Source organism: Narcine bancroftii, chromosome 4 (genome assembly GCF_036971445.1).
Source record: "Narcine bancroftii isolate sNarBan1 chromosome 4, sNarBan1.hap1, whole genome shotgun sequence".
Classification (NCBI taxonomy): domain Eukaryota; kingdom Metazoa; phylum Chordata; class Chondrichthyes; order Torpediniformes; family Narcinidae; genus Narcine; species Narcine bancroftii.
This window is the reverse complement of record NC_091472.1, coordinates 105,272,778-105,289,862: the sequence shown is the minus strand read 5'-3', so window position 1 is coordinate 105,289,862 and position 17,085 is coordinate 105,272,778. Positions and strand designations below refer to the sequence as shown.

Here is a 17,085-nt window from a genome sequence, read left to right as displayed (position 1 = left end):
TTCTTTTATACCTCCATTAAGTCACCTCTCATTCTTCGTCATTCTAAAGAAAAAAGCCCTAGTTCTTTTAACTTTGCTTCACGTGACATGTTCTTCAATCCAAGCAACATTCTGGTCAGTCTCCTTTGCATGATCTCCAAAAAAGCAATACTCAAGTAAGGTCTAACCAGTTTTTGAACTGCACCATAGCCTCATGGCTCTTGAACTCAATCCCCCAAATAATGAAGGCCAACACCCCCTATCAACTGATGTGGCAATCTTGAGGGATTTGTGAACCTCTACCCCAAGATCTCTCCATTCTTCCACACTGTTCAGTGTCCCCCGCCTTCAACTTCAACCTTCCAAAATGCATCACTTTACACTGATCTGGAATGAACTCTATCTGCTACATCGCAATCCAACTCTGCATCCTGTTCAAAGAGGTGTCCACTTTAACTCCTATGAAAACATTTCTGAAAACTTTACTCCTTTAAATATCGTAATCTGTTTACTTTGGAAAGCTCCAAGACTTTGTTAATCTTTACATGCAATTGAGCAATGCACAACTGGGCTATGCAACCATACAAAAATGGCTGGATTAGTATTCCAAGGCCACGGATTCAGAGACAATCTGTTAACTGGAGTGATGAGCAATAGTCATCGCGATGAACGTGACTGTATTTTTTTTTCCCCTGAGGCCTCATCTGGTTCATTAAAGGCATCTTGGGAGACGTGATCATCTGGAAGTGGAGCAAGAGACCAGCAAGGTCCTGAATTAATACTAATTATCTGTATTTACCATGAAGATCATGGGAGTTCTAGAATTAAGAGAAATAATGAATATAACCACATTACAAGAGAATCCACTGGATGTCTCAAAAAATATTAGGCTTAATTACTCCAAAGGCCTGACCGTATATCACAATACATTGAGAACCAAGGAAAAAAATTACAGGGGCCCTGGAGAGATATTTGTGTCATCTTTAGCCAAGTACTGGATGATTGGAAAATGCCAATGTTGCACCTTTATTCAAGGGCTGGAAGGTTGAGCCAGGAAACTCCAGGCCAGTAAGCCTAACATTAGTAGTGGGAAAGTTACTGAAGTGGACGCAGATGGACAGGATTTATCAGCATTTGTAAAACGTGATCAGGAATAGTCAGCATCGCTTTATTTGTGGGGAAATAGTGTCTCACAAATTTGATTTGAGTTTTATTTGAAGAGGATTGATGAGAGTATGGTAGTGAATATGGCTTTTGACAAAAATCACACATGGTAGGCTGCTCTGGAATGTTAGATTGCATGGAATCCAGGATGAAATAGCCCACTGGAGTCAACATTGCCTCAATGGAAAGAGTGGATGTAGAGGGCTGTTTTTCAGATTGGAGGCCTGTGAAAAAATGGTGTGCTGCAGGGATTCGGGCTGGTCCATTGATGTCACTGATATTTGGATGTTAACATGGTTATTAAGCTTGCAGATGACACCATGACTGATGGTCAGAAAAGTTATCGAAGATTACAACAAGATCTAGATTAACTGCGGATGTGGGCAAATGATTGGCAGATCAAATCTAACTCAGACAAGGGCAAAGTATTGTATTTTGTCAAATTAAACCAGGGCAAGACTTGCATGGTGAATGCTATGGCCCAGGACAGTGTTGTGGAACAAAGAGTCTTAAGGGTACAGAATCACAATTCCCTGAAAGTGACAAGACAGGTAGGCAGGAAGGTGCCTTTAACGGTCGGCATTGAGTGGAGGAGTTGGGATGTCATGTTACAGCTGTACAAGATGCTGGTGAGACTAGTGTGTAGTTGTGATCACCCAGTTACAGAATGATATTAAGTTGAAAAGGGTGCAAAAAAAAAAAAAAAAAAAAAAAAAAAAAAAAAATTCATGATGCTATTACTGGAACTAGAAAGCTCAAAGCTCAAATTTCATAGAGAGGCTGGATAGGCTTGGAATTTTTTCTCTCGAGTGCAGTAAGCTGAAGGATATTACAGGGTATAGAGGTATATAAAATACTGAGGGGAAAAGAAAGTGAATAGTCACAATTGTTTTCCCAAGGTAGGGGAGTATAGATGGCATAGGCTTATGAAAGTTTTTTTTAAAGGCACTGGAGGGCAACTATTTTTATTTCTATGGCCACACTTTACAGGAGGCCTCAAAGGTTGAGAGGAAGAGCAGCAGGTTGCAGATAATGATCAGTTCTCAACTGGAAGATTTTCTGATCCATTCCCAACTGCTGATGGCTTTCTGACAACTTGCTTTTAAATTTTTTAAAATTTTTTTATTTTTCACACCATAAAACACGTTAGCCATGATATACACTTTTTCATTTTCACACATATACAGTGACTTTTTCTCCCCCCCCCCCTCCCTCCTCCCAAGCCACCCCCCCCCTCTCATCCATTTTAGGTATACAATCTAGGTTGCATTAAGTCAGTCAGACAATGTTGTCATTCAACAAAAATACACCAGAAATTCTACTGAGTCCATTCTTTTCTTTTCTTCTCCTTCCATCAACTTAGGTAATGTTTGTTCCCGGTAGGTTTTCGCTATTGTATTTAATGTAAGGCTCGCATACTTGTTCGAATATTTCAATATTATTTCTTAAACTATATGTTATTTTTTCTAATGGAATACATTTATTCATTTCTATATACCATTGTTGTATTTTCAAATTATCTTCCAATTTCCAGGTTGACATAATACATTTTTTTGCTACGGCTAGGGCTATCTTAACAAATCTTTTTTGTGTATCTTCCAAGTCAATTCCAAATTCTTTGTTTTTTATGTTACTTAGGAGAAAGATCTCTGGATTCTTTGGTATATTGTTTTCTGTTATTTTATTTAATATCTGATTGAGATCATCCCAAAATTTTTCTACTCTCTCACATGTCCAGATTCCATGAATTGTTGTTCCCCTTTCTTTTTTACATCGAAAACATCTATCAGATACTGTTGGGTCCCATTTATTTAACTTTTGCAGTGTAATGTATAGTCTGTGTAACCAATTATATTGTATCATACGCAGCCTCGTATTTATTGTATTTCTCATCGTTCCAGAACATAATTTCTCCCATGTTTCCTTTTCTATCTTTATATTTAAATCTTGTTCCCATTTTTGTTTAGTTTTACCATTTGTTTCCTCATTCTCCTTTTCTTGCAGTTTAATATAAATATTTGTTATAAATCTTTTGATTAACATTGTATCTGTAATCACATATTCAAGGTTACTTCCCTCTGGTAAACTCAAATTGCTTCCTAATTTATCTTTCAAGTAGGATCTCAGTTGGTAATATGCCAGCGCTGTATCTCCAGTTATATTGTACTTATCTCTCATTTGTTCAAAGGATAAGAATCTACTTCCTGAAAAACAATTTTCTATTCTTTTAATCCCTTTTTTTCCCCATTTTCTAAAGGAAAGGTTGTCTATTGTAAAAGGGAGAAGCTTATTTTGCGTCAGTATTAGTTTTGGTAATTGATAATTTGTTTTATTTCTTTCTACATGAATCTTCTTCCATATATTGAGGAGATGGTGTAATACTGGAGAAGTTCTATGTTGTACCAATTTTTCGTCCCATTTATATAATATGTGTTCAGGTATCTTTTCCCCTATTTTATCTAATTCTAATCTCATCCAGTCTGGTTTTTCCCTTGTTTGATAAAAATCTGATAGGTACCTTAATTGTGCGGCTCTATAATAATTTTTGAAGTTTGGCAATTGTAAGCCTCCTTGTTTATACCATTCTGTTAATTTATCTAGTGCTATCCTCGGTTTCCCCCCTCTCCATAAAAATTTCCTTATTATTTTCTTTAACTCTTTGAAGAATTTTTCTGTCAGTTGTATTGGCAATGCCTGAAATAAGTATAGTATCTTTGGAAAAATGTTCATTTTAATACAGTTTATCCTTCCTATCAGTGTTAGTGGTAGCTCTTTCCAATGCTCTAAATCGTCCTGTAATTTTTTCATTAGTGGATTGTAATTGAGTTTATATAATTGGCCTAGATTTTTGTTTATTTGTACACCTCGGTATCTTATTGCCTGCATTTGCCATCTGAATGGGGATTCCTTCTTAAATTTTGAGAAATCCGCATTATTCATAGGCATTGCTTCACTTTTATTTACGTTTATCTTGTATCCCGACACTTCTCCATATTCCTTCAATTTCTTATATAGTTCTTTTATTGATAGTTCTGGTTCTGTTAAGTACACTATCACATCATCCGCAAATAGACTGATTTTATATTCCCTGTCTTTTATTTTTATTCCTTTTATATTATTATCTATTCTTATCGATTCTGCTAGTGGTTCTATAGCTAGCGCAAACAATAATGGTGATAGTGGGCATCCCTGCCGCGTTGACCTGCTTAAGTTAAATTGCTTTGATACATGTCCATTTACTGTCACTTTTGCTAACGGTCCCTTATATAATGCTTTAATCCAATTAATATACTTCTCCGGTAAACTGAATTTTTGCAATACTTTGAACAAATAATTCCATTCTACTCTGTCGAAGGCCTTCTCTGCGTCTAAAGCAACTGCTACTGCAGGTGCTTTATTTCCTTCTACTGCATGAATTAAGTTAATAAATTTACAAATATTGACTGTTGTGCGTCTTTTTTTGATAAATCCAGTTTGGTCTAAATTTACCATTTTCGGTACCTGTTCTGCTAATCTGTTTGCTAATAGTTTAGCTATTATCTTATAATCTGTGTTTAGCAAAGATATTGGTCTATATGACGCTGGTGAGAGTGGATCTTTCCCTTGTTTTAGTATCACTGTAATTATTGCTGTTTTACATGAATCTGGTAAGTTTTGTGTCTCATCAATCTGGTTAATTACATCCAGGAGGGGCGGTATTAATAGGTCTTTAAATGTTTTGTCCACCAGCGTTGTCTCCGCTCCATCCTCAACATCCATTGGAGCGCTTTCATCCCTAACGTCGAAGTACTCGAGATGGCAGAGGTCGACAGCATCGAGTCCACGCTGCTGAAGATCCAGCTGCGATGGATGGGTCACGTCTCCAGAATGGAGGACCATCGCCTTCCCAAGATCGTGTTATATGGCGAGCTCTCCACTGGCCACCGTGACAGAGGTGCACCAAAGAAAAGGTACAAGGACTGCCGAAAGAAATCTCTTGGTGCCTGCCACATTGACCACCGCCAGTGGGCTGATAACACCTCAAACCGTGCATCTTGGCGCCTCACAGTTTGGCGGGCAGCAACCTCCTTTGAAGAAGACCGCAGAGCCCACCTCACTGACAAAAGGCAAAAGAGGAAAAACCCAACACCCAACCCCAACCAACCAATTTTCCCTTGCAACCGCTGCAATCGTGTCTGCCTGTCCCGCATCGGACTTGTCAGCCACAAACGAGCCTGCAGCTGACGTGGACTTTTTACCCCCTCCATAAATCTTCGTCCGCGAAGCCAAGCCAAAGAAAGAAATGGTTTGTAGAATTCTATTGGGAGTCCATCCTCTCCTGGTGTCTTATTATTTGGTAATTTTTTTATTATCTCTTGTATTTCTACTGTTCCAAATGGTTCTGTTAATTTATTTTGTTCCTCTATTTGTAGTTTTGGTAGTTCAATTTTAGTCAAAAATTCATCTATTTTCCCTTCTATCCCTTCGTTTTCAGTTTGGTATAATTGTTCATAGAATTCTGAAATTTTCCTTAATTTCTTTTGGATTATATGTAATTTGTTTGTCTTTTTTCCTTGTTGCCAATACCATTTTCTTAGTTTGCTCTGTCTTAAGCTGCCATGCTAAGATTTTGTGTTTTTTCACCTAGTTCATAATATTTCTGTTTTGTCTTCATTATATTCTTCTCCACCTTATATGTTTGTAATGCTTCATATTTTATTTTTTTATCCGCCAATTCTCTTCTTTTGGTTGTATCTTCCTTTATTGCTAATTTTTTTTCTATGTTTACTATTTCCCTTTCCAACTGCTGTTTCCTGATTATAGTCCTTCTTCATCTTGGTTGCATAACTTATTATTTGTCCTCTAATGAATGCTTTCATTGCGTCCCATAGTATAAACTTATCTTCCACTGATTACGTATTTACTTCAAAATACATTTTTAATTGTTTTTCAATAAATTCTCTAAAATCCTGTCTTTTAAGTAGCATGGGGTTTAATCTCCATCTATACATTCTTGGAGGGATGTCCTCTAGCTTTACTGTCAGTATTAAGGGTGAATGGTCCGATAGCATTCTCGCTTTATATTCTGTTTTTCTTACTCTATCCTGCATACTAGCTGATAACAAAAATAGGTCTATTCTTGAGTATGTTTTATGTCTAGTCGAGTAGTATGAGTATTCCTTTTCTTTTGGGTTTTGTTTCCTCCATATGTCCACAAGTTTCATTTCTTGCATTGATTTAATTATAAATTTGGTTACTTTGTTCTTCCTGTTAATTTTTTTCCCCGTTTTATCCATATTTGGATCCAAATTCAGATTGAAATCCCCTCCTATTAGTATGTTCCCTTGCGTATTAGCTACCTTCAAAAAGATATCTTGCATCAACTTTTGCTCTTCTTCGTTAGGTGAATATATATTAAGTAGATTCCAAAGCTCCGAATACATCTGACATTTTATCATAACATACCTCCCTGCTGGATCTATTATTTCCTCTTCTATTTTAAATGGCACATTTTTGCTAATTAATATAGCCACTCCTCTTGCTTTTGAATTATACGATGCTGCTGTTACATGTCCTACCCAATCTCTCTTTAATTTCTTGTGCTCCAATTTAGTTAAGTGTGTTTCTTGGACAAATGCTATATCTATTTTTTCCTTTTTCAGTAAATTTAGTAGTTTCTTCCTTTTAATTTGGTTATGTATTCCATTAATATTTAAAGTCATATAGTTCAGCGTAGCCATTTTATATTTTGTTTATCTTCTCTTTCCGTTTTTCCATCATTACCTTTCCTCCTTTTCCATTTCTGTTTTCTTATTTTCAACTCTTTACCAGACAACATTCCTACAACATCCAACATTTTCCTTATTCTCCTATTTCTATCTTATTTATCCCCAATCTCCCCTTCCCCTCCTGAGTTGTCCTTTATCCCTTGTCGGACAACCACATCTCCCCTCTCCATTTGGATTTGCGAATCCACTCGCAAGCGTCAACTGATTTTGCAGTGACCGCTCTTTTCCCCCACCCAGCCCCCCCAGAAAAGATTTCACTTTTCATATGTCACAAAGGTCACTCTTTTAATTCCCTCCTTATTCTCTCTATTCCATTACCTTCCCTTATTAATTCTTGTCTATACTATCTATGTTTTCCTCTAATTACAGATACTTTCACGTATGCCCATCGTCTCTATTCACTCTTATACCTCTTTACCCGCATACATATCAATCGTGGTCATTTTTACCCTCATTACCCGTCTTCATCCCTCAGTCTATTTTTGTAATTGTTCTGCAAATTTTCGTGCTTCTTCTGGATCAGAGAACAGTCTGTTTTGTTGTCCTGGAATAAATATTTTCAATACCGCAGGATGCTTCAGTATAAATTTATACCCTTTCTTCCATAAAATCGCCTTTGCTGTATTGAACTCTTTTCTCTTCTTTAGGAGTTCAAAACTTATATCTGGATAAATGAAGATTTTTTGCCCTTTATACTCCAGTGGTTTGTTGCCCTCTCTTACTTTTTCCATCGTCTTCTCCAGTACCTTTTCCCTTGTAGTATATCTTAGGAATTTTACTACAATAGATCTTGTTTTTTGTTGTGGTTGTGGTTTAGAGGCCAATGCTCTATGTGCCCTTTCTATTTCCATTTCTTGCTGTAGTTCTGGACATCCTAGGGTCTTAGGGATCCACTCTTTTATAAACTCCCTCATATTCTTGCCTTCTTCATCTTCCTTAAGGCCCACTATCTTTATGTTATTTCTTCTGTTATAATTTTCCATTATATCTATTTTCTGAGCTAACAGTTCTTGTGTCTCTATCACTTTTTTATTAGATTCCTCCAATTTCTTTTTTAAGTCTTCTACCTCCATTTCTGCTGCTACTGCCCGTTCTTCCATCTTGTCCATTTTTTTCCCCATTTCTGTTAAGGTCATATCTATTTTATTCACTTTCTCTTCTGTGTTGTTTATTCTTCTTCTTAAATCATTGATTTCCTGTGTTTGCCATTCTTTAAATGACTCCATGTATCCTCTAACAAGAGCAAGTATATCCTTTACCTTGCCTTTCCCTTCATCTATTTCACTGCATTCTTCCTCTGGGTTGGCCATCTGTTGTTTCTTTGTTGCCCTTTCCTTCTCTTCTTTCTTGTTTCTATTGTCTTCTGTGGTCTCTTCTTGCTGCAGGTGTTCTGCAGCTGTCGTTGCCGGCTGTGGAGATCGACTCCCCAGCTGGTCCCCCCTCCCGTCGGTGTGTTTTTTTTCATGCGCATCGCGCATGCGCGGTTGCGCACCTTTACTCGGCTCTGTGAGCCATTGTTGTAGTTCTTTTTCTACCGACCTGAGGTAGCGGGCTCCTCTCTCCACAGCGGGCCTCTTCGGACAGGTTAGGCCTTCACCTTTTTCCTCCGTTGTCTTCTCTTCCTCTCTTCTTACCGTTGATTTTGATTTTTCTTCTTTTGTCTCCATCTTCTTTCCACCTTTATACTCACTTTTCTTTAACTTTTATTTCTGTGCCTTTGTATTTTCTCTTGCTTTTCCTGACTTTTCTGGAGAGGGCTGGAGTTCTCCGTCCGGCCACTACTCCATCACCTGACTCCTCCCCTGACAACTTGCTTTTGAAGTGTCTCTCATCAGATATTTAAAGTACTTAAAATAATATTTTATCAATTCATGTCAACATTTTTCAGTGATAGAACAAAGTACAAACCATTTCCTGCGGGTTTTTTTTCAAAGTTGGAATCCTATTTAAGTATAAAGGGTTATTCTACACAAACCAGCCATCCCTCAGTGCATCTGTCCTTCAATTTGTGCCCTTCCACTTAAGTATCCAGTGGTGAAATAGGTTAGATGCAATCCAGTCAGAAAAAGGTGACCCATGCACTACAGAGGCGAATGTCCAATTTTATTCATTTTCAGACCTCCTTAATTATTTATCATTGGTCACCTATAACAAACCTTGGGACCACCAATGGAGTTGTGGGGAGTGAACTGGCAATCTCAAGCCTCTTCACAGACCTCAATGGTATTTTTTTGTTTTAGTGGGAAAATTTCCCACTACGGACCACCCACAGATTGCTGGTTCTCTGTGGACCCACAGGTCTAAAAAAAATTGGATGTTTCTACCAATCTACTTTGATTGCTTCATTTTTACTATCCTTGCTTCTAAAGCTGTTATAAATAACTTTAGCTTAATGCTATTGTCACATTTTTCTTATTAGACAAGTTACAATGGTTAGAAAACATCATGCATACAAGTGAAAACCAGTTGCTTCAAGATGCAAAGTTGGTCAACTATCAACTCTCCAACATGCTAAACCAGGAATGAGCAATCTTTTACCATGCGTGGGCCAGATGGTGTGTCAGTTGTTGAACAGTGAGCAGCACTGATGCTACCATAAATGAAATACTGAAACATAGACATTATGTAATTTAAGTTTTCGATTATCTCTGCTTGAAGTATGTAATGTATGAATATAACTGATGATAATTTATTAAAGAACAATCCACAGAAAAAGTTCAAGCAACAAGATCAACCGTATTCCTTCCAAAAAAACAGTAATGCATTTCTGGTGTTCCAGTGAAAACTCGAATTGATAAGCTTCCCCCACTCACATATCATCATCAAGCCTTGCACACGACAAAACGGGCTGTGTTACTCCAGAGCATACCACACTCACATACCACTTTAAGTATTCCCTATGCCATAGGTGCTCTGTGATTAATAAGGGATTGCTTAAGAAAGAAAAAGTTTGAAAACCATAATTGTACCTAATTGACTCGTTATGTGCACAGTTTCATAACTCCAAAGGAAATGAGCCAATGACAATTTTTCTCAAGCAAAATATTTCAGTAACAATTGGGTCTAGAGCAGTGATTCTCAACCTTCCCTTCCCACTCACATACTACCTTAAGCAATCCCTTACTAATCACAGAGCACTGATGGCATAGGGATTGTTTAAGGTGGTATGTGAGCAGAAAGAAAAAGGTTGAAAACCACTGTTCCAGACGGATTTGCATTTATAGCAAAATGACCTTCTAATTCTCCAGTTTTTTCCTGATACAGTACTTTGCAAGAATTAAAACTACATTTAGCTGCATTTTTGTGAAAGAAAATTAAAACAATAATTTTATCCTCAAACATCACTTGCTGAACTTCATGAGTTTTTTCTTTTCAACTGTTTGACTTTCCCACAACTACTACTTGTCACTTATCCCTCAATCTTGAGGCAAGCCCCATATCTCAGTTTGAATGGTGTCATTCCTTGGAGACTACTTTGCACACTGATCTTGCTCTTATAAGATGACCTCACACTACATTTAACTCTAATAAAACTAATTAGTTGGGGGTTTGAGCTGTCGATATTTGATGTCAAGCAGTTTCCCTAGCCTTTAATTCGCTCCGGTAAAGATGACTTTAAGGATGAATTGGTTTTGGCGTGTTCATCTCTTCCCTCCCCCCACATCAACTTCCTCATATTAAGGGGAGCTCACATCCACTCTGCCTCCCTGCTCAGGAGGCAGCAGCAGCGATAACATCCACCTACCAGGATAATCAGATGCAACATGCGCCGCTTATTCCTCTTCATCCCCCCTTTCTTCTTGCAACAGTTCACGGCCATGCTTCCCATGAGGTTTCCCAGAGGCTGGAGTGCCCTGAACCTACACCTCTGTTGACAGATGCACCATGCACGCCTTGGATCGAGGGCACTGGCCGTTGAGAGGAAACTCCCAAGTTGCCTCCCCTCTACAAGTCCCAGTGCTTGTTAAAACCAACGTGGGCTTTATTGACTATTCGTGTTGAGCTACTTAATTCCCAACAAGGGCGTCCTGTGCCCTATGGTCCACGCCAAATGGACAAGATGTCACCGAGACGCTTATCAATATCTCCTCATCCTGTACACGTGAGATCGCAGGCCAACTGTTTAATAAAACTGTTGACTATTAATTCTATCCAAGTCTTTAAAGAATATGAACTTCACCAAACCAACTTTGACTGAAGGTGTTGCTTTGGATAACATGTTGAACTGGAGTGAGAAAGCAAAACACTACCATAACTTTATTATAGCAAAATGGCAATAAGCTGCTCGACAGCATGTTGGAATTAGGAAGATCAAAATAAAAATTTAAAAAGGCATTTCCAAACTGATTCATTAATTTCCTCCTAGGAGGGAAACTATCGACATTACCCTGTCTGATCACCTAGAAAAAATTAATGACCTCTGATGTGGTCTAACAGGCCATTCAGTTGAACAATCTGGATCAGCATTTATCAATCTGGTAGACAATGGGTCTGTTAGAGGTGGTCTGCACAACTTGGCATCAAATGAAACCAAAGCTCTGCTGCTTGTAGATTATCCAGAATATTCTATTCCCTTCACATTCATGTCTGTCATAAAGTCTCTTGAATGCTACGACTGAATTGTTTCCAGCACTATTCCTGACAGCTCATTCCAGGTAACCACCACATAAAATATTTGCTCTGCACATCTCCCGTAAACTTCCTCCACCTCATCCCATGCCTACGTCCTCCAGCGTGTGACACTCATACCATGGGAAAGGATCATGACCGTTCACCCTACCAACACCCCATATGATTTTATAAACCTCCACCAAGTCATGTGTTACAAATATTGAGGTCTAGGTAATGTTGCAGAGTCTGGCCCACTGGGATGTGCTCAGCAGGGCAGAATATATGTGAATACAAAACAAGGAGACCAGCATCTGTGAAAAGAAAAATCAGTTAACATTCCAGGTTAGGGCTGTGAGAAAGAACAGTGAAGGGGGTGTCAGTTTTAAAAGCAAACCAGATGGAGGAGTCAAGACCACGTGGAGATGGGTCAAGACAGACCAGGTGACAAGCCTGATAAATTGCTATGCCCAACATATTTATCAACTTGATAACCAGTATATTGATTACCAAAGTGATTCATGTGAAATGTTGGATTTAGCTTTCTGCTGTCACCACATAATCTAGATAGGACAAATTTGTACCTCATTATCGAAGATATCACACGCAAGGTTGATTCGAGAAACATCCACATGCTGTGGCCCGAATTTAAGTTTCTTTGGCCGCAAGCTCCAGAGTTTAATACAAGAATTGTCAAAGCCAGCACTGAGCAATTTATTGTTGGGTGAAATTTCTGTAGTATTGAGCAACTGATCTGTGTTGTAGAAAGCATAGAAACAAATAGTTGTGAGAGAGGGTGGCCCATCCTTCACTCGTTTTATACTGTCTTGCAACATCTCCAGTGCTGCTTCATTCTGCAACATAGCAGAGGGTATCTCTGAAGGCTCCAAGCCCACCCCCTCGCTTCGAGATAGGGCTCCGACACTGTACAGTTGGTAGCCAGTCTGTTGAGAACACTGCACATCCAAATGAATGCGCAAGGCCAAAACCTTGCATAAAGTACTGTTGTTGTCACTCTGGAGGAAGCGGAGTAGATAGTTGTAACTTTCTTCAGTAAGGCTAACTACATACTTGTTTTCCATCAGAGTCCGCAGCTTGGAGTTTGAATAAATATCCTGGCTGTTCAGAGTACTCCGCAGCTGTTCCATGATGTCCTTTTGATCTGCGTGCTGTTGGAACATTCCATGGAAGCGACTGTAGAAGCCGTCTGCTGCACTCTTCAAACCACTGTGTACCATGTCAAGATGGAGGTAAACAAATAAAGGGTAGAGTAGTTGTTTTACTTCTCGGCAGTACTTTGATTCTGTATCTGGAATTAGAAATGTGATGGTGAGGGAATGAGCCCAAAGAACAACCACTCTCCTCTATACTGCACATCTCTGCTCATAGGCAGGTCGTGTCACAAGTCATGAACTAAAACCCATTGCTCAGTGCACAAAGCATGAACAATGCAAGGAAATGGTAATCACCTACAGATATTCCCAAAATTGTGGAAAATACAACTGAGACAAATTCCATATATTTAATTATTTAGATATACAGCAGATTAACAGGCCCTTCCAGCCCATGACCCTATGCTACCCAACTAACCTGTTTTTAAAGATGGGAGGAAACTGGAGCGCCCAATGGAATCCCACGCAGACACATGAAGAATTTAAAACTCCTTACAGTCAGCACTGTATTAGAACCTGGGTCACTCCCGCTATAACAGCATTGCGCTAACCGCTATGCTAAGCATTCTGCTCTATATTCATTAAAGTTTCACATGGCAATGTGGAACAGATGTCAAGTTTATTATCATCTAATTGCACAAATACAAGCTAACAAAACAGCATTTTCCCATACTCAGTGCAAACACGCAGACACAACCAGACATATTATACATCCAGTACAGGCATACATTTGCAGGACAAGTATTCATATATACAAATAAATATTGTTTCGTGAAAATGAGTCTTGGATAGTTAGAAGGGGAAGTTACAAAACAGATATTTAAATTTATTTGTAGTTCACGCAAGACAACTGATGGATTTATTTCCTGGATCACAAGTCAAAGTTTTCAAGCAAAAGATAAATTCTTATCCTTTTTTGTGCGAGCTCTAAGGGAATAGTACCATTAGTCCCATGCCCCATCACCCCGAAATTTGTTCTTCATCACACAAGCCCCTCAACTCTCCTTTGATCTTTTCCACCACTAACCTACATGCAAGGGCTAATTTAGTTAATTAACTAAGCAGCATTTCTCAGTTATGTGGGAAGAAACCCCAGAAAACCCAATAGAAGATTAGGCAGTCACAAACATGTAAATTCTGCATGGTTGCACCTCAGATTAGCATTGTTCCAGGAACTTGGGTTTTGATATTTGCTGTGCTGCCTTTGGAATGGACACAGGGCTAACTTACTCACATGCTGCATGTGGTAGGAAAAGGTTTGGAGAGATAGACTGAAGGGCAAGTGTGATGAGCTTGGGTAGACAACTTGGGAGATTATACAGCTTCTCTGCATTGTTAGAAAAGGGATATGTTCAGCTCACATTCATTCTTGCATCTGAACATCTGAAAGCAAGTTAGTTCATCTATTTAGAAGGGCAGCCAGGAGAGCAGTTTCAATTTAAACAGAAGACTGAATTCCCAAAGGATATTTCAAAATGCAAAATGTTAATTATTGAACAAATTTTCCACAAAGATTTTTTCCCCCTAAACAAAGCTCTTGATTAACTAAATAAGCACATCCTTTGATGTCACCAGTACAGGATCTGCAGTTACATTACTAAAGCCCATTTGAAATGAAAACTCAGAAAATGAATCGTTACTTCTCTAAGACTTTTGTAGTCTTGAGATTGGAACTGGGTAATTTTAAAAAATCTCTTCGTGGAGGACTGAATCACTGAGGTTAATTATAACTGAAAAAAAAACATGCGGCAGTTGATCTTTGTGAATTCAGAACAAAGTCATGATTTCTGCCATCTCCTTACGACTTGACTGTCCCTCTTTGGCCCCAACTTCCAACCACATCTATTTAAGATGTTAAAACTTTATTTTATGTTGCTTGATTACTTCAGTTCCTTTCTGCCTTCCTTCCTAATTGTTTTCAACCTTTCCCAATCACTTTATATTCAGGACCATGCACTCCTCAGTTATCTATGCACTTAATATATCGCTATTTACTTTTCTTCCATTATCTGTAGTCACAATTTGTTTTTATTTTAAAATATATCCTTCCTGCACTCCACCCTTTTGAAAGTTACCAATGCACATTTTAATCGAGGATTACGACATTTAGTCATTCAAAATTAGCTTCTTCCCCCACCAAATACATGCTCATGCCCTTCTTTATAAGATCACAGCCATTTTTTGCTTGAATGCCCCTTTATTTGCTACTCAGGTTCATTCCCCACTTCTAGATCTAATAAGAACCCTCCTCTTTTGGGATCTGGAAAATAATACAAGAGCCCTATATACATTGTATGGACTAAATCCCTTATTTTCTGTTTAATAAGAGGTTCATTTGCAATTAAAAAAAATTCTCCAATGCATCCACCTCTCTGTGCCATTTGATTGTCTTGTAGCCGTCTGCTACAAAGAAACACAGTGTGGGAGGTTAAGCTCTGATTGTATTGAGGCTGGAAATGTTCCTTTTATACATTTGGAGTTCCCACTATTTGGTTGATTGGCTGACATCACTCGCATAAATAATGAAAACGGAGTTCCCGCCTGTGGGTACATTCTTGCATATGAATACCCTTCTTCCCTAGCCTGGTGTTGCTCTGTTAGCCATTTTAGGGCTGCTGGTCTTGTACTGCCCCAGCTTCCACTGCTCTGGTTTGCTATGCTAGGGATAGTGAGTTACGCCATTGTTTATTACTGGACGTTGTGTCAGCCTAATCTCTGCAGTTGTGGGCTGCCACATGACCCCCCCCTCCCCCCACCCCAGAACTGCTGCTACAGTTCAGTGTCAATGGATGCAGTCCCAATGTCTTTGGTGGTCCGCCTCTGCGTCGAGGTGCTGGTGTCTCCTCTGGTTATGTCGGGTTTGTGTGTGCCGGCTTGAGCCTGTCTGCAGTGAAAACCTCTGATTTGCCACTGATGTCCAATTCGAAGGTGGTCCCGTTGTTCTGGATGACTTCGTAGAGCTTCTGTAGCAGTGGACAGTGTGGCCCTCTACACACAAACGTACTCACAGTCTTCGAGGTCTTTGGAGATGAACGTGGCTTGAGGGTGGGGTCGGAGCCAGGTTACCCACCTTTTCATGTAGCCTGACCAGGAAGGTGGTTGTGTCCTCCTGGTTGACCTCTGGCTGGTGGAATTAAATCCCCGGGACCACGAGTGGAGCTCTGTAGATGAACACAGCGGAGGATGTATGGAGGTCTTCCTTTGGTGCCGTACGAATACCCAGCAGTGTCCATGGCCGTTCCTCCACCCAGTTGGGGCCCTTGAGTCTGGTCATAAGGGTGGCCTTGAGATGCCAGTGGAAGCACTCTACCATCCCGTTGGACTGCAGGTGTATGCTGTCGTGTGGTGTAGCTGAGCGCCTCACAGGTTGGCAACATCAGTCCACAGAATGGAGGTAAATTGTGCGCCTGTCAGAGGTTATGCGGTGTGGTAGTCCGAACCTTGCAGCCCACGATGAGAGGAGTGCCTTGGCGCAGGACCTGGTGGGTGTCGGCCAGGGGGTTGCTTCTGGCCACCAGGTGAAATGGTCGACCACTGTGAACAGGTAGTGGAAACCCTGAGACTGGTAAGAGCCCCACTATGTCCATGTGAATGTGGTCAAACCTTAATTCTGTTGGCTTGAAAGGCTGTGGGGGGACCTTGGTGTACTGTTGTACCTTGGCTGCTTGGCACTGCGTGCACGACTTGGCCCACCCGCTAACTTATTTCGCAATCCATGCCACGTGTACTTGCTGGCCACCAACCGAAGCATTGGCCTGATCGATGGATGTGCCAACTCGTTGCCTCCATGCCATTGGGACGATAGGTCAAACCTGTCTGGTAGCCACGTTGCACAGGAGGGTAGCATTACCTGTGCCGACTAGGATATCCTGAAGCTGCAGCCCCATGACAGCGGTCCCGTACTGAGGTATCTCATCGTCCTGCTGCTGTGCCTCCACCAGTTCCACGAAGTCCAGTCCATTGGCCAGGGAGTGAATGCTCTACCTTGACAAAGCAGACGCGACCACATTGTCTTTCCCAAGATGTGCCTCATGTCGGTGGTATACTCCAAAAGGTAAGACAAGCATCTCTGCTGGCGGGCTGACCAGGGATTGGAGATCTTAGTCAGGGAAAACATCAGTGGCTTGTGGTCTGTGAAAGACATGAAAGCCTTTCCCTCAAGGAAGTACCAGAAATGGTAGTAGCTCTCTGTCGAAAGCAGTGTACTTTAGTTCCAGTGGGGGGGAGCGCAGCTGCGGTGATGTACCTGGAATAAAAGTTGATCACCCCCACAAACTCCTGTAATCCTTTGGTCATACTGGTCCTCAGGAAGTTGCGGATGGCCTCCACCTTGCTGGGTCATGGCATGGCCTGTCTTTGGTAATCCTGTGTCCCAGAAAATCAAGTGTGCTTAG

At 40.1% G+C, this 17,085-nt stretch overlaps 1 protein-coding gene and 1 long non-coding RNA gene across 2 annotated transcripts in view; one reads left to right on the top strand and one right to left on the bottom strand.

Annotated features, from left to right (window-relative positions):
- The window catches only part of LOC138760954 (uncharacterized), a 129,823-nt gene extending 117,046 nt beyond the window's left edge, over positions 1-12,777 (top strand). The window contains exon 3 of the long non-coding RNA XR_011355995.1: positions 12,605-12,777. This is a non-coding gene — a long non-coding RNA (uncharacterized lncRNA). The remainder of the gene's footprint in view (positions 1-12,604) is intronic.
- taf5l (TAF5-like RNA polymerase II, p300/CBP-associated factor (PCAF)-associated factor) overlaps positions 1-17,085 on the bottom strand; it is a 33,205-nt gene that overhangs the window by 5,155 nt on the left and 10,965 nt on the right. The window contains exon 4 of the mRNA XM_069932336.1: positions 12,104-12,828. Coding sequence (XP_069788437.1) covers positions 12,104-12,828 — 725 coding nt within the window. The remainder of the gene's footprint in view (positions 1-12,103; positions 12,829-17,085) is intronic.